The 14,051-nt window shown below is 50.2% G+C and overlaps 1 protein-coding gene and 1 long non-coding RNA gene across 27 annotated transcripts in view; one reads left to right on the top strand and one right to left on the bottom strand.

Annotated features, from left to right (window-relative positions):
* COL13A1 (collagen type XIII alpha 1 chain) overlaps positions 1–14,051 on the bottom strand; it is a 64,299-nt gene that overhangs the window by 15,790 nt on the left and 34,458 nt on the right. For 17 of the 21 annotated variants that reach the window (XM_065067993.1, XM_065067992.1, XM_065067994.1 and 14 more), the window contains 16 exons: positions 13,710–13,763; positions 13,461–13,505; positions 12,782–12,850; positions 12,212–12,235; positions 11,130–11,183; positions 10,577–10,621; positions 10,087–10,230; positions 9,199–9,297; positions 8,766–8,819; positions 7,945–7,986; positions 7,407–7,433; positions 5,638–5,718; positions 3,518–3,553; positions 1,505–1,558; positions 1,184–1,237; positions 329–364 (listed from right to left, as the gene is read on the bottom strand). In XM_065067993.1, the coding sequence (XP_064924065.1) occupies positions 329–364; positions 1,184–1,237; positions 1,505–1,558; positions 3,518–3,553; positions 5,638–5,718; positions 7,407–7,433; positions 7,945–7,986; positions 8,766–8,819; positions 9,199–9,297; positions 10,087–10,230; positions 10,577–10,621; positions 11,130–11,183; positions 12,212–12,235; positions 12,782–12,850; positions 13,461–13,505; positions 13,710–13,763 (918 nt within the window). The remainder of the gene's footprint in view (positions 1–328; positions 365–1,183; positions 1,238–1,504; positions 1,559–3,517; positions 3,554–5,637; positions 5,719–7,406; positions 7,434–7,944; positions 7,987–8,765; positions 8,820–9,198; positions 9,298–10,086; positions 10,231–10,576; positions 10,622–11,129; positions 11,184–12,211; positions 12,236–12,781; positions 12,851–13,460; positions 13,506–13,709; positions 13,764–14,051) is intronic. The other 4 variants (XM_065067997.1, XM_065068014.1, XM_065068001.1 and 1 more) reach the window with 1 other exon arrangement.
* The window catches only part of LOC110361651 (uncharacterized), a 44,888-nt gene that overhangs the window by 22,436 nt on the left and 8,401 nt on the right, over positions 1–14,051 (top strand). For 3 of the 6 annotated variants that reach the window (XR_010473573.1, XR_010473570.1, XR_002418392.2), the window contains exons 5-6: positions 12,421–12,592; positions 13,843–13,969. This is a non-coding gene — a long non-coding RNA (uncharacterized LOC110361651). Of the gene's footprint in view, positions 1–12,417; positions 12,593–13,842; positions 13,970–14,051 lie in introns of all 6 variants that reach the window. The other 3 variants (XR_010473574.1, XR_010473571.1, XR_010473572.1) reach the window with 2 other exon arrangements.

Here is a 14,051-nt window from a genome sequence, read left to right as displayed (position 1 = left end):
ACATAGACAAGCAGGATTTCCTAAAGCGTGCACGTTGGCCTAACTCTGCCACACATGAAGTTCCATGCTTCAGTGAGAACAGAGCCATCACAAAGAACGTGTTAGAAAACCCCTCCTACATCTTTCAGATAGATGTATCACACTGTCCCAGGTGATTATACGAGCTACAGGTATCACTTTATAAAATACAAGCCTGTAAAGTTACCCATATGAAGGTCTAGCAGACAGAACTACGTGTTAGCTACTGGAGCTGGCTCAGCAGTTAACTGGTCTATCACCATGTGAAGGCATTAGTAACTAAATACAAGAAGTTTGCTAGGGAACTTACCCGGACTCCTTTGTCACCAGGTAGACCTTGTAAACCCTGAAATACATCAACACGAGAAGAAATATTTTAAAGCAAGTAGGCTCCATTGCATTCCCACTCAAAAAGAAGAAAGTGTATCCAAGAGTTAGTTTGTTTTCTGTTCATACCGGTTGCTCTATGGTAACAAAACCAGCCAAACAAAAACCCCACACAAAACAAGCACATGCACTTTTCCAGAGACAACCTCTCCTTCATCTCCATGAGACCATCCAGGCTGTAACACCACCACCGCTACTCTAAGGGTTCTTCAAATAAAGCACAAACTAGTTTAGAGAATGCAGTCTGAAAAAAACAGCAAACGTCATTATTTTTGTGTTCAACAAAGCAGCAGCTCCACGGCTGCACAAATCTGGAGTTCCAACGCTAGCTTAATTTTGTAAAAAAGTAATCCCAGGCCGCGGCAACAGCCTCACTGCCAGCAGCTCTTGTCACCGCGACAGCAGGACCGGGCCCGCTCACCTCGGGCGGGGGGGGCAGGCACCGAGCTGGGGAAAGGCAGACAGAGCGAACGTGCTCAGAGCAGCATGTTGGACTACAACACTTCTCCTGGGAGCCCCATGCAGCTTCTCTTGGTAGTCTGAGCACCAAGGTGAATTAAAGCTTTCTCCTCAGCTTCATCCATCTCATTCTGAATCATTGCATGGAAGCTACGGAGCCCTTTCTGTTGCTCCCATGTGCACGTAAGCTTGTAACTTTGGTTTTTTAACACCTAACCCAGCTGAAATTGCAAATGCTGCATTACAGCAGCATAATAAGTTACCAACCACAGCAAGGAAACGGGCACTGAAGATAAAGCCGCGGTGTCCTCATACTTACAGGAAGCCCCGCGGGCCCCATTGGTCCTGCAATTCCAGGGTCTCCTTTACTGCCCTGAAACGGAGACAAAAGAGTAGAAATCATTACACTGCTATTCAGTGCAGCACAGCAGTGCCATAGATGAAATGTAAAGGATGTTTTCGAAGCACCTAGAAACCCCAGGGATGAGATACTCAAAAATCAGAGGCCCAGCTGAGGGTCTTGTATGCACATGGGGTGAGCAGTTCCAGCTCTAGGAAAACCTGGAGCTTCTCTGTCCCAGGGAGCTGGGGCACATTCAAAAAAGTCACAGAGCGCTGGTCGCTTCTGAATGAAACTCACCCTTTCTCCTTTTGGTCCTGCTGGTCCCGAAACCCCGATTGGTCCTGGAGTGCCCTGTAGTTGTAGGAAGGAAAACACATCAGGACGTTTTTATTGTGGGGGTTCGTTAAGGCCAGGAGACACTGCTGCTCCTTTAGGGAAAAGCACAGCCGGGGAGGACAGCCTGGCGGTGGGAGGCATCTCGCATCACTACAGCTTTCAGTGGTGGTGGCAATGGCTTTGAAGCAGTTGTTATAGGCAGTTTGAAGAACATGGGAGCCACTATGTCAGATCACACCAGCACCATCTTACAGAGCCTTTTTTTAAAGTTTGAAACTATCTCTTGACAATCGTTACAGCAGGCACTTATTTCTACCATTCCACAGGAGGGAATCTTTCCTCTCTGGTTTATATCAGACAAGGCTGAAAGCTGTACCAGAATAAAGGCCATTTAGATATAGGATAAACCATTTCCTTTTTCTTTATTTCCTTATTTTCTGTTTTCCCCGTGGAGCTGAGGAAACCAGAAGAGCTCGGTTACTGGGTGGCAGGCAGCCATCGGTCACGCAAGCCGGAAGACGCCGCCATGCGGCAGAGGCGAGCGCAGACGCACACAGGCAGATGCAGACTCAGAGAGGCACCGTTCGGTCCCTGTCTCCTTTGGCCATCTGTGTCGCTCCGCCAGACTCTGTCGTGCTAGGAAGAAAACCCGTTCTTTTTGCTAACCACTTGACACAGGGGCCATCTCTCCTTAGCATCCCAAACTTACAGTTTCTTCATGGAGCCTCAGGAAAGGGACACTTTCGAGACCCATAACCTGCCTTCTGGGAAGAACAAAGCATGAAGCTTCTGAAACGGGGAAATCTTTTTCTAACTGCTATGAGGAAAAGGCTCTCGCACTTTCCAAAGTGAGCTTGCAATCCTTTGTCACTGAAGTAGCCCCTGTGGCGTGAGCAGGGCGACTCATGGGGCAGGAGAGCTCGGCAGACACGATCTGTGCAGCACAACTTCAGCACAGGGAAGGGAGTGAGGCAAGCCAGGTTTTCCTTCCATCCCTGCACAGGAGTTCACATCGTGGACATCTTAATTGCCTACGCATACAGATCATTTTAAGATGATTTAGTGCCAGGAAATGCACTGAGCTCTCACCTGCATATTTATAAATTTAGATTCACTGTTTCCCCAAAACAAGTGAGGGTACAAGCTGCCATTCAGATTCTGTTCAGAAGTTTGAGTGGCTCAATTATTTCCAGTTACACAAAATTGCCTTTTATTTTTAAATAGCCAAATGGATTGTACATGAGTGATGCATGATTTCCCAACAGGGATTAAAAATACTTGGCCCTTTTTTAATAGTTGTTACCACGGACTAGCAAACGGTTTGCAGAACCGGGTTAGCATCACTTGTTTCAGTCTGAATTTGACAGACTGAGAAGCTTTGGCACAAGGAGTTTATTTACTCCACATCTCACAGCAGTTGGCGACAAGAAGTGGGACTCTTGCCTCTTCCTGCTCCACTGTTGGATGTCACTGCCTCTCAGATGCACGTGTACTGTATGTACAAGGGTGGAACGGCAATGCAGCCTTAAGCACCGTGTGTGAAAACAACACACAAAGCTTTTTGCTCATGGGACAAAACACACTGGTATTATTGTGCCCAAGACAAAACCGAAGAGCTACTGTCGTGAAAAGGTGGTAAGCAAGGCTGCCATGGAGAACAGCAGGAGGGAGACCCCTCACCGCAAAGAGAGCTGGAGAACAGAGCATCACGAGACCATGCAGAGATTTCATTCGTCTTGTTATTGAGATAAAGTAGAAGAGATAGGCTGTGAGCCCAGCATCCCGGCTTGTAGCATCAAAAAAAGACAAGCATGGACATCACTTCTCAGTCTGAGTTTAACCCCCACCCCCCCACAAGCCTGCGCTGGAGAAAATAAGGTTATTCCTGGGGTAAACGAGACTCTGGTGGAAAAGACGAGACGAGTCACAATACTGGGGAGAAGGAACGTGAGGTAATGGAGAAACAGAACTCACCGGTGGTCCAGGCCTGCCGTCTAAACCTGAAGCACCCTGAACAGATGGGGTGGGGTTAACAAAAACAAGGCGAGAGGAGAGGGGAGACGTGAGTGATGCAGTGACTTAGGACAAACATATGCTTGCAATAAACAAAAATGAACATCTCAAGGACAGGTGGTGGTACTTACAAGCAAACCAACAAAAACATAGAAACACTGAATACATATAATAGTGACCTGCCACTTTCAGACTCCCCTAAGAACACAAATGTCCCTTTCTCAGTGCCACCGAGAAAACCCCTGAGGAAAAAGCTGTTCTGTGACAGGTGAGGAAAAGAACAAGGTGCCAGCGGAGCTGGAACTGCATTGCCTTCGTGGCAGGCTGGGCCACGCGGGTGAGGCGCAAGGCTCAGGGGCCTGTGGTCACAGAGGCATTTACAAGCAGTGCAGAGCCATCAGCCATTCCCGTTCCTTCCAAGAAACAGGCATGCACGCTTGCTCCACTCTATATCCATCAGTTTGGAGGCTTATAAAACAGGTGGCTTATCTTCCTGTGTCACCAGAGCAGATTAAGTGGCCCTTCTCTGTCCGCTTGGCTCTTGCCCTGAGTTTCCTCATCCATAAGATCTGACAGTGGTTCTGGCCAAGGCCCATCTAGCCCGGTGCCTCATCTCAGAGCGGCCAGGAGAGAAAGCTTTGGTAGAACATAGGTACCAAATACTGAGTTTTCCTCCGCTTGAGTATGACAGTTTCCTTGGCTTGCCTGCCACACAGAGAAGCTCAAGGCTACTGCAGACAATCAGTGCCAAAACATCCTGCAATTCTGGCATGATGTCAAGCCCCAAGTAACATATGAGAAGACAGCAGATCCGGCTCCGGGGTTTATACAGAGTCAGTCTTTGAAACATTTCAGTACTTGGTTGGCACTGCGTTTAGTTTGATGGGCTGAAAACACCCTGGCTCAGGCCTGGAAGAGCTGATGGAGTTAGGTAGCTCTGAGGAGCAACACAAGGTCCACGATACCTCTCTGATCTTACTTGAGCAAATAAATGTTGACATAGAAAGCTGCCATTCACGTTTCTCAAGGAAAAATGGGTTTTTACTTCTCCCAGCTTCACTGAAGCACAATCCTTCGCATTTGAGGCTTCGGAAAGCATCGCTTTCTGCCCAGGGGCTCTGGGTGGAGCCGCAGTGAACACCCTGGCCATGAGCTCACTCGAGTGCCCAGAGTCAGATGAAAAGCATCCAGGCCCTGGAAGGTCACTGCTGGGTAGCACAACTACAAGAGGAAAACATTTTACAAAGACACGCACGATTCAGCCGAAGTCGGGACGAGGGATCTGGGTGATCGAACATAGGCTGACAAAGTCACACGGTGCACAGGACACGCTGTGCGGTGCTGGTTTCCAGGCAGTACATTCAGCAAGTGCTTTTTATGAGAGAGCAACTGGGTGGGACTGAGTTACCAGTGATTCATTACCAGCTGTCGGCTGAGTCTCAGCCACCGGGTGAAGAGGCTTTTAGCAGATGCCAGCTGGGAGCTTCACAAAGTCTTCAGGATTGTATCTAAAGCTCCTGTAGCTTCCCCGTCATTCTGCCCAAATTCCCTCACGCCAAGCAAAGCAGCGCACTAACACCGGTCTAGCGCGGCTGGGTTCACGTACAGCGGGAACACAGCAGAGGCTTCTAGCGCATCGGGGAAGCATCGACTATCGCAGAAGTGACGGGAAAGTTTCGGTAGTGAAGCCGCCGGGTGCGTTCAGAACCAGCAAGCTTTTGTACAAAGCCTGGCCCGGGTGGCACGCTGCTGGGAAGGAGCTTCCTTTTCCACCTCTTTTTGACTTCTGTTTCTGTCTTGCCCCATTCATTGCTCTGAAGTGCAAAGAACGCACAGGAAAGCTGCTGCTTGCTTTCCCCGATCCTGACAGAGGCAGGAAGATTTAAAGCGATCACTGATCTATTTAACAGATCTAAAAGATGAAGGTTCTGTACAGAAACTGAGGCTTTAAGTTTAAAAAGCAAAGGCACAGATATTTATAGGTCGTCTCTTTCTTTGACTTTACATATCAAATCCCGGCATGCGTCTCCTATTGAGGGATCATTTTACAGCTGATACAAGTTTGCTTCCTGGATACTTACGGGTAATCCCAGTGGCCCTCTGTCTCCTTTTTCACCCTGGGCACCCTTCTCTCCTTTCATTCCATCAATCCCTGCTTCCCCCTAAAGGAAGGATGGAGCAGAAAATAAACCCACTGTAACACCACTTATATAACAAGCATTCCTTCCTTCCTGAAGCAGCAGAGAGAATCCAAAGGGCCGCACAGTGATGCTTTAGCCCCATTTCTCGGCCCAGTCTGAAGAGAAGCAGCGTCAGGCAGATGACCTCTGCGTGGGCAGCTGATTTGAGCCACAGGCAGCAAGAGGAGACTCAGGCCCCGTGGGCAAAGGTGGTCAAAGGGGAGCTGAGCTCACTGCCCGTGGACTGCCACGGGTAAATAAAAGTGACCAGACGTTGTCTGGTAGGGTGGGGTTACATCTTAAGGGGCAAGTGAATGACAGGTGTCTGTTTTTGTAAATGCAAAGGTATCAGTTTCAAAATTTAGGAAAAAAAAATCATCATTCCTTTTCCAATGGTATTTTTTACATTCTGTATTATAAACTAGAAAGCACTATTAAACAAAATACTCCTTTGTCACAAATTCAGAGCACAACCCGAAGCCTCGCACCCCCTGCCCCACCATTTTAAAACACTATTTTGGTTGCGTTTTGGAACAGAGGCGTTGGCAGAAGCAGGGTCACCCGGCAGCAGTAAGCGTGCTTGCCGTAGCTCAGCACGGCTCACCCCGGCACTCCGTTCCCACGCAAACACGGGCCCCAGGACACCGTGTGGCTCAGGCACACACCTAGCGGAGTCACTGTTCCTGACACGTCTGCAAAGGGTGTGAAGCGCTCTTCCTTGCCACCACCGAAAGCCTCTTTATAAATACTTATTACAAATGGCAGGGATGGAACAAAACCCTCCTCATTTTAGACATCTCTTTGCACCTGCTAATTAAGACTACGTGGATCCTCAGTTCAAGGAGAAACCAGGGCAGTATTTCTGTATATAATCCAGGCTGTGCTGCGCAGGACTTTCATCTGCGTTTGTTTGGCACATACTCCAGAGACAACTGCACCTTGGGAAGTTTCCCAGGCCCTTGGGAGCAGTGGCTGCTGAGTTACAGAGAAGCAAGACATGACTATATCTGTAATCAACACTTGCAAGACAAATCAGGATAAATATACCATCCCATTAGCAACCAAATAGCGCTGGCAGCCAAATACTGAGCATAACCAGCAGACATTTGCCACATTTTCCAATCTTCATCAAGAATAACGTCAGAGGAAAAATGCAGCGCTCCTTGAAGATTTCCACTCAAGTATTTTTTTCATCGAGATGACCCGTTTTACTGCAGGCAAACCAACAGTGCAGGCCGAACATAAGCACGTGGAGATGGAGATTAAAAAGCTTCTGATCACCACGAACAGTGAAGTTCTTGGGTGGGTTTACAGCAGAATTTGCAGGTTGAAGAACCTGGCTGGCTTTGAGCTGGAGCTCGGTTACTCAGGGCTGTACGACAGGCTGTCCATCCCGCCGTACAGACCTTCGCCCTTCAGACAGAGATTTCAACTACATTCCAAGGGTAGCGAGTCCCCACTTCTCTGGGTGAAAACTGGAGAAAATGACCAGTTTTCTGGGTCCTAAAGTGAGAGCTGCTAATCCATTTCCTTCAAGAACATACTCACAAGTGCTTGTCCTCTTACCAAGATGCCAAATAGTGTTTGCAAGCTAGAAAGTTCTTACTGAAAGGTTCTTGCACCTGGGGCAGTCTAGCAGAAGTTCAGAATGCAGTGTTCTGCAGCCTTACCTTCGGCCCTGGGAGGCCCTGAAGACCCTGTATGTGGGACAAGAGACAAAATGAGTCACGTTTAAGGACGTGCTTTAAAACCCAGGTGTCCCAGTTCAGCGTGCAGCACAGAGCTTTCGCTTTCTGACATGCAGAGGGCACAGATGCTTAGCCCAGGGGCCTCTTCATTTGTGTGAAGCGCACTTCATGTACTGTTCTCATCTGGTAAAGAGGCGGCTCATGCCAAGAACAACCTGGCAGCAGGCCAGCCTTGCTATTAAGACCATTTTTGCAGTTGATCCCTTTAATCCCATCCATCCCGCCTTGCCACTGTCTTCCCTTTCATCTCAGACCAACGCAACCTTCTCTCTTTACCCACCCAGCCCATCGTAGCTCTGACCTGCCCTGGGGGTGGTTTTGGAAGTGATCCTAACCACGTTCCTGTTCCAACACCACAGTGTTTCTGGATGTTTTCTCCACCCAGAGTCCTCCCCAGCCACTTCCCACTCTATCCTCATTCCCAGTGCTTTGCTCTTCAGGTGAATCACTCTCAACTTACTGGAGGTCCTGGTGGGCCTTGGGGTCCAGGGGGACCAGGTATCTAGAAAGCAATGCAAGAGAAGTTACTGTCATAGTCTGCTGCCCTCAGAGGTGACGGGGAACTGCTGAGAGGGGAGATGGGGCACAGCTGAGCCCTGCTGGCCTTGGAAACCTGGACCCCCCCTAAGGACTGTGTTAAGAGGTGGCAGCAATCAAGGACAGAGGGGCTGAGAAGCAGCAGCAGTTGCAGAGACTTATGAGGGAGGAAAGCAGTGTGGTTCTTTTCAGGAACATGTTCACTCCCACTACTCTACCACTGTTCCTGCAAGAAGGCACAAGGGCAACAGCAAGCAGCTGTTTCAGGAGGTAGGAGAGAAGGCGGCTGGCTCCACACATGCAGAGCGTACCGATAGCCCAAGGGCTCCTTGCTGCAGGGTGCCGCAACAGCCAGGGATAAGTTCAGAGGGGAGAAGAAACAAATGGAAGAACCCAAAATAAATTGAAATATATATATATATAGATAGACACATGGAAGTATCGTTCAGGAAATCTCTGCACTGAAAGTGCCAAGGAAAATATTTGTTATGCTTTCCATGAGCTTCTATTCTTCCCTAGACATTCATTATTGAAAAATCCAGCTCATGACAAGTAATCACGTGTAAGGGAGAAGTAGGGCACCAGGAGCTGGAGCTGGCTCGGTCCCACAGGATGAGTTCTGCTGTCTTTAGCGAAGGGCGTGTGATAGAAGGATGGGATGTGCTGGCTTTCCGCAACACCGCTGCCAGATCATCCCTCCGCTGCGGCCGAGTTTGCAGAAGGAAGATGAGGAAGGTGACCTACCGATTCTCCCGGATTGCCTTTGTTTCCGCGCTCCCCAGGCTCGCCCTTCTCTCCCTGCACACAAGAACAGGCCCTGTCACCACCAGCTGCGCTCCGGGGTCTCGCTCCACCAGAAGCCATCTGTGACCCACCCACATGCAGGGAAGCAGCGGTTCCTCAGAGGAGGAATGGGAACACATCATGTATTTCACAGACAGCTCACCTGTAGCTCTGCTGCGCCTCTGCTTCCAGAGGAGACACCCAGCAAAGAGTGGTACCTCATGGCTGCCCAACAGCAGTGCCACAGGACATTCGGTGACACCTGAGCACCTGACTAAGGGGTCTGATGCTCCTGAGATACTCAGTGCTATAGGAAACACCCCCTTGTGTGGTTTTCTACACCTGTTTTTCTTTGCCAAACAGGAAAGAGCAGCCCGTCTTTTTTCACTCTTACTGTCAATCCTGGGAGTCCAATGGGACCCGGCAATCCTGACGGTCCTGGAATCCCTTGGTCGCCTCGCTCGCCTTTCTCTCCAGTGGGGCCATCAAGACCCTATGGATCAAGAAAGATTTGTGGATTTTTTTTGCACAACTAAGTCAAGCAGACATACCAGACATCATTGCAAGACCTGAGACTGGCTATCATCATCCCAGGAACACAATGGAAACCACACACAACCGTCAGACGCCCATGGAAATGCAGGGCTCCACTAGCACTGAAACTGCATGTACAAATGCCTGGACACCCTCCTGTCATTTGTAGATGTGCCTGTCACCAGAGCGGGGATAAGGACCGCTTTCCTGCCTCCCTGCTCTGCTCACAGTAGCTGCCTGTTGTGACAGCAAGAGTTTTATCCTAGCAGTCTGGTAGAGAGGCAGAAACTTATCGCATAAAATCCTCTTGGCTGGTGCTGGGGGCACAGAAGTTGTGACAGACTGAAAATGGGGGACTGGGCACCCTGCCCCAGTTAGTGGCAGGGATGCAGGGACTTACCCCATGCAGTTGCCCCCCAGGAGGGCGTGTGTGCTGGTACCTCAGCTGCCTTGCTCACGGTCAGGCCTGCTTGCTTACAGCAGCGTTTCAGCATGAGCAATACACCAGGCAGCAAGCTGAGGGAGAGACACAGTGCCCAAAGAGCAGGGCGGGCAGCCGGGGACAGCCGCTCCAGCACATCTGCCAGGCAGCCAACACCTGCTGTCTGTATCAGTTCACCTGATAAAACAGCAGCGAGGGGCCTCCAGCACCCACCTCAGAGGGGCTCTGAGGTACCTAAGAAGTCCCAGGGCTTTGCCCCATAACCTAAATACCAAGCAGTGCCCCGAGAGGTTTTGGTTTACTCACCGGTGAGCCGGCTTGTCCTGGCTCTCCTTTCTCGCCCTTTTCTCCTGTGGCCCCAACATGGCCTGGCTCTCCCTTTATTCCAGGTGGTCCATCCCTTCCTGGCAGTCCGGGAGGACCCATTTCTCCAGGCTTGCCACGTGGTCCCTAAAATAAACCCACACAGAGTGACACATTTGCCGACAGCATTAAGGTTACTCCTGCAGAGCAACCCCCTGGCCTGAAAACTCTTTCACTGCTCATCCTCTTCCTCACAGCGATGCCACTTGAGGAGTCGTGGGAAGGACAAAAGTGCATTTGCCATGCCGTCCCAGCTGCTCCTGGTAAGCTGGGACTTGGATAAACCATGAATGCTCATTTTTGTGAAGCAAAATATATTTTTTTGCCCCACGTGGGAAAAGCAGCTGTGCAGCGGCAGTGAGAGATGGAAAAACACTACCTCCAGATAAGAGCACCGAAAGAAAGAGCAGTCCGCAGGGGCACCGTGTCTCACCTTTTCTCCATCGTGGCCTGGAGGACCTGGCAAGCCAATTTCACCCTGAAACACAGAATTGTGGTACTTGGGCAGTTCAAAAGCAGCTATTCTGAGTCCTCCTGCATGGCACTATGATGATGAATGGTGGGCATTGCAAAGTAGTCTGCAGGGACCCTGGTAACTAGCTGACCCAGGAAAAAAAGCACAGAAATCCCCATTAAAACAATACATTTGTGACTGCCTCAGAATTTCACCAGCCTGGTTTACCCTGACAGAGTTCAGGGTCCCGGTGCTATAACATAGTCCCCAGCTGACATAATCCTCGCATAGAGATTAGTTGCCCTAAACCGCTTCCTAAAGGGGAGAGCAAGCAGAAAGGATCCTTCATCTTTGAGATGAGGCATTATCATTGTGGGAAAAGGGGCTTTCAGGATACTGTGCGTGAGGAGGAGCGGTAGAAGCCAGCGGGACAGTCCGACAGTGCTGCGCAGGAACAACAGGAGCACTGGGGCAGAATTCTCTGTGGACTGCTCGTGTGTGTCCCTCAGCTCTGCGAGTGCTGAGCAAATACCTTCTGTCCTGGTGGCCCTGGAGGTCCAGCCACACCTGGCAGTCCTGGGGGTCCCTGGATAAAGAAAAATGCATTGGAGATTATCAACAGGGCTTTTGTTTTCGTGTTTTGAAACCAAACAGCTCTTCTGAGTTTAAGGGGAAATTGCGGGGGGAATTTGCATTTGCACTGGAAATTGCATTTGCTTGGGAAGCCTAACAACAGGGAGTCCTGAGCGAGCAGGATGCTGGTCCAAAGTGAGTTGTAGCTAGGTATGTATTTCTTTATGTTTTCATGGAAGAAAATTAAAATGACCACAGCTATCTGGCTCCTGAAAGCCAAGTGAGCTTAACAAGGTTTTCCCTTCCTATCTCCAAAAGTATATTTTTAGAATAAAGATCATAGGAAACACCGTACTACTTAGATCCCAAGCACAGCTTAGGCAGAGCTAGACAGCCTGAGTGTTTTGAGCAGATTTCCTGCTCGGTCCGGGCAGCGGCTGGTGTGAGGAGAGCGAGGGAGCGGTTTGCTCTCGCCACTGGTGCTGCTCACACCTGCGCTGCATTTTTAAAAATCCATCCTTTTTCCTAACCAGGTCTCTTGTCCTGACAAGCAAAATACAGGGACCCTTTTTCCCTTCTTTTGGATCCAAGTAACCACTTTCCCTCTGTCTCCAAAGGGTCTGTAGTCCCTGCTGGTTTAAATGATCCGTTTTGTACAGGACTGTTATGTCAAGTTACACTTATCAAGGGTGGAATCACGGATCCCCTCCCATCACAGTGTCCACTACAGACTGCCAGTATGAGCTTGGCACAAGGCACCCCAGGTCTCCTTTGTCTCTGCTGCCATCATCCCCCTTGCTCTTCCCTGCCCCTTCTGAGCATGTATTACCTCTTAAAGCAGGGAAATAAAAGGCCCAATGAGAACTCGAGTGCCACGATCAGAAGGCAAGACGAGGTCTTCCTTCAGCTGTCAGTGGCCCCGACTTTAGCTCCCAACAGCAGAGGCCAAATGTTTTAGCTGCACCTAAATTGTCAGGCCATCTGCTTAGGATGAACATATGGCTACTCGCTCAAAATGACCCAGCAGAGCTAGGAACTCACCATCAAGGCCAAAGTTCTTATTTCCTGGGGAGGGAAAAAAAAAATTAGAAAGGAAAACAGGCATTTGAAAGCTAATATTCTCTTGGAGGCAGTTTGTTCTCCACCAATGTAACACTGGCCCGAATGAGCAAGGAGCCTATGAAATGAACAAACAGCCCAGGGAGCTCCCACAAAGCTGTTATTGTATGATTTCCCTGTTTCCCCAGCAGAAGCCAGGCTGACCCAGAGCTGGGCACAGCGGCTCGGTCACCACAGCCCGTCACCGCACGCTCCCAGTGAGCTTGGCAGTCCTTCATCCACCATCCAACCCGAATCACGCACCGCTCCGAGGGTATCGCACGACATCCACATCCACCAGTGTCAATATATCCACTACACAAGGTGCGCAAGAGTTTACCAAAGCACTCCAGGCAGTGAGCCGTGGGATGAAGGGGACTATGGAATAACAGAGTACTTCCTTTTACGCTACTGCCGAGGAAGCAGATGTGGTTGTTCCTGGTTGCCTGCGTCCCCTGGGAAACAGTAAAGCCCCCAGGAGTGAGTTTGTGGGACAGGAGGGCAGTTGCTCACCTGGAGAGCCTCACTGATGTTACCGTCATAGTCCATCATCTCATCCTTCCCAGGCTCTCCTTTGGGGCCCTGCAAGACACCAGCTCTTCAGCCAGGGCTTGGGGACTGCCCTTCCCATAGGTACTCAGAGCTGTGGTTCACCCCAAAAAGGGCCTCTCAGAGGGGCCGCCGCTTTTTAATTTATTAAACAAAGCTCTTTAAAGCACATCTTACAGAGGAAACACTACGGAAGCGTAGCCAGGCAAGCCTAGATCACCATGCCGTGACCACCAAAGCTGGCAGGTCCGGGAAGTGGTGGCATTCAGGCTAGAATCCAAGAACTGGGCTGTCTGATGGATTATCAGACTTGGGCACACAACAAACACCCTCCTGCTGCCCTTTGATATGCCAAGGGCCTGAATTCAGACAGGGGTGTCCAAACCCACCTCTCCCTACCAATGAGCCGAGCAATCACCCTGAGCTGGCTCGGAAGACTTTTTGCCCCAAGGCAGGGGTGTCTTCTGATGAGGTATGGGGTGCAGAAATGGCTCGTCTCAGCCATTGAGCAGCTCTCAGCACTTTTAGTGCTAACATCTGCCAAGAAAGCAGACCCCCAATCTAGACGGGCAGTGTGGTCCCACTGTCCTTAGATCCCTTTGAAGGGCCAAAACTCTTCCAGTGTCAGTGAAGGGACACCTACCCTTGGGCCCATGGGTCCTTGGTCTCCTGGTGAACCACGTTCCCCCTGTAGCAAGAAGAACATGCTGTTAGCAAAGCCTATCCCTTCGCTTGCTCCGGCTCTAGGAATTGTTCTCTGCTAGTTCTCTGAAACGGACTGGGACTAGACAGCTCAGTTTTAAAATGCTCCTTTTCAGCCAAGTTTTGTACATGGAAGAACAAACGTGCAGCTACTGAACGTGGGGTGGGGTTGTGCAGAAGCACATTGTACCTTTTCTCCCCGTGGCCCCGCAGTGCCAGGCCAGCCAATGTCACCAGCTTCTCCCTGAGAGAAAACAAGGGAAAGGGATGGGTTTGCATTGTGTGGCAGGGGTGTGACTGCACTGCCGGCTTTGCATTGCCAGGACGAAGAGACACACCAGCCGAGGCCCCTGCCGTGCCCAGGTCTCCTGCTGTGACTTCACACCGGCTGCCTGTTCCTCCTGCCCAGTGCAGAGACAGCGTTCAGAAAGCACCTGATGCAGACCCAAAGTAAGTGCACAGGAAGGCTGTTCCGAGTACATTGAGACAGGATCTCAGATTTAAGTTTTCTTGGTGAGACTTGGAGGGGCTC

Source organism: Columba livia, chromosome 6, assembly GCF_036013475.1.
Source record: "Columba livia isolate bColLiv1 breed racing homer chromosome 6, bColLiv1.pat.W.v2, whole genome shotgun sequence".
Lineage (NCBI taxonomy): Eukaryota > Metazoa > Chordata > Aves > Columbiformes > Columbidae > Columba > Columba livia.
This window is presented reverse-complemented; position numbering and strand designations above follow the sequence as displayed.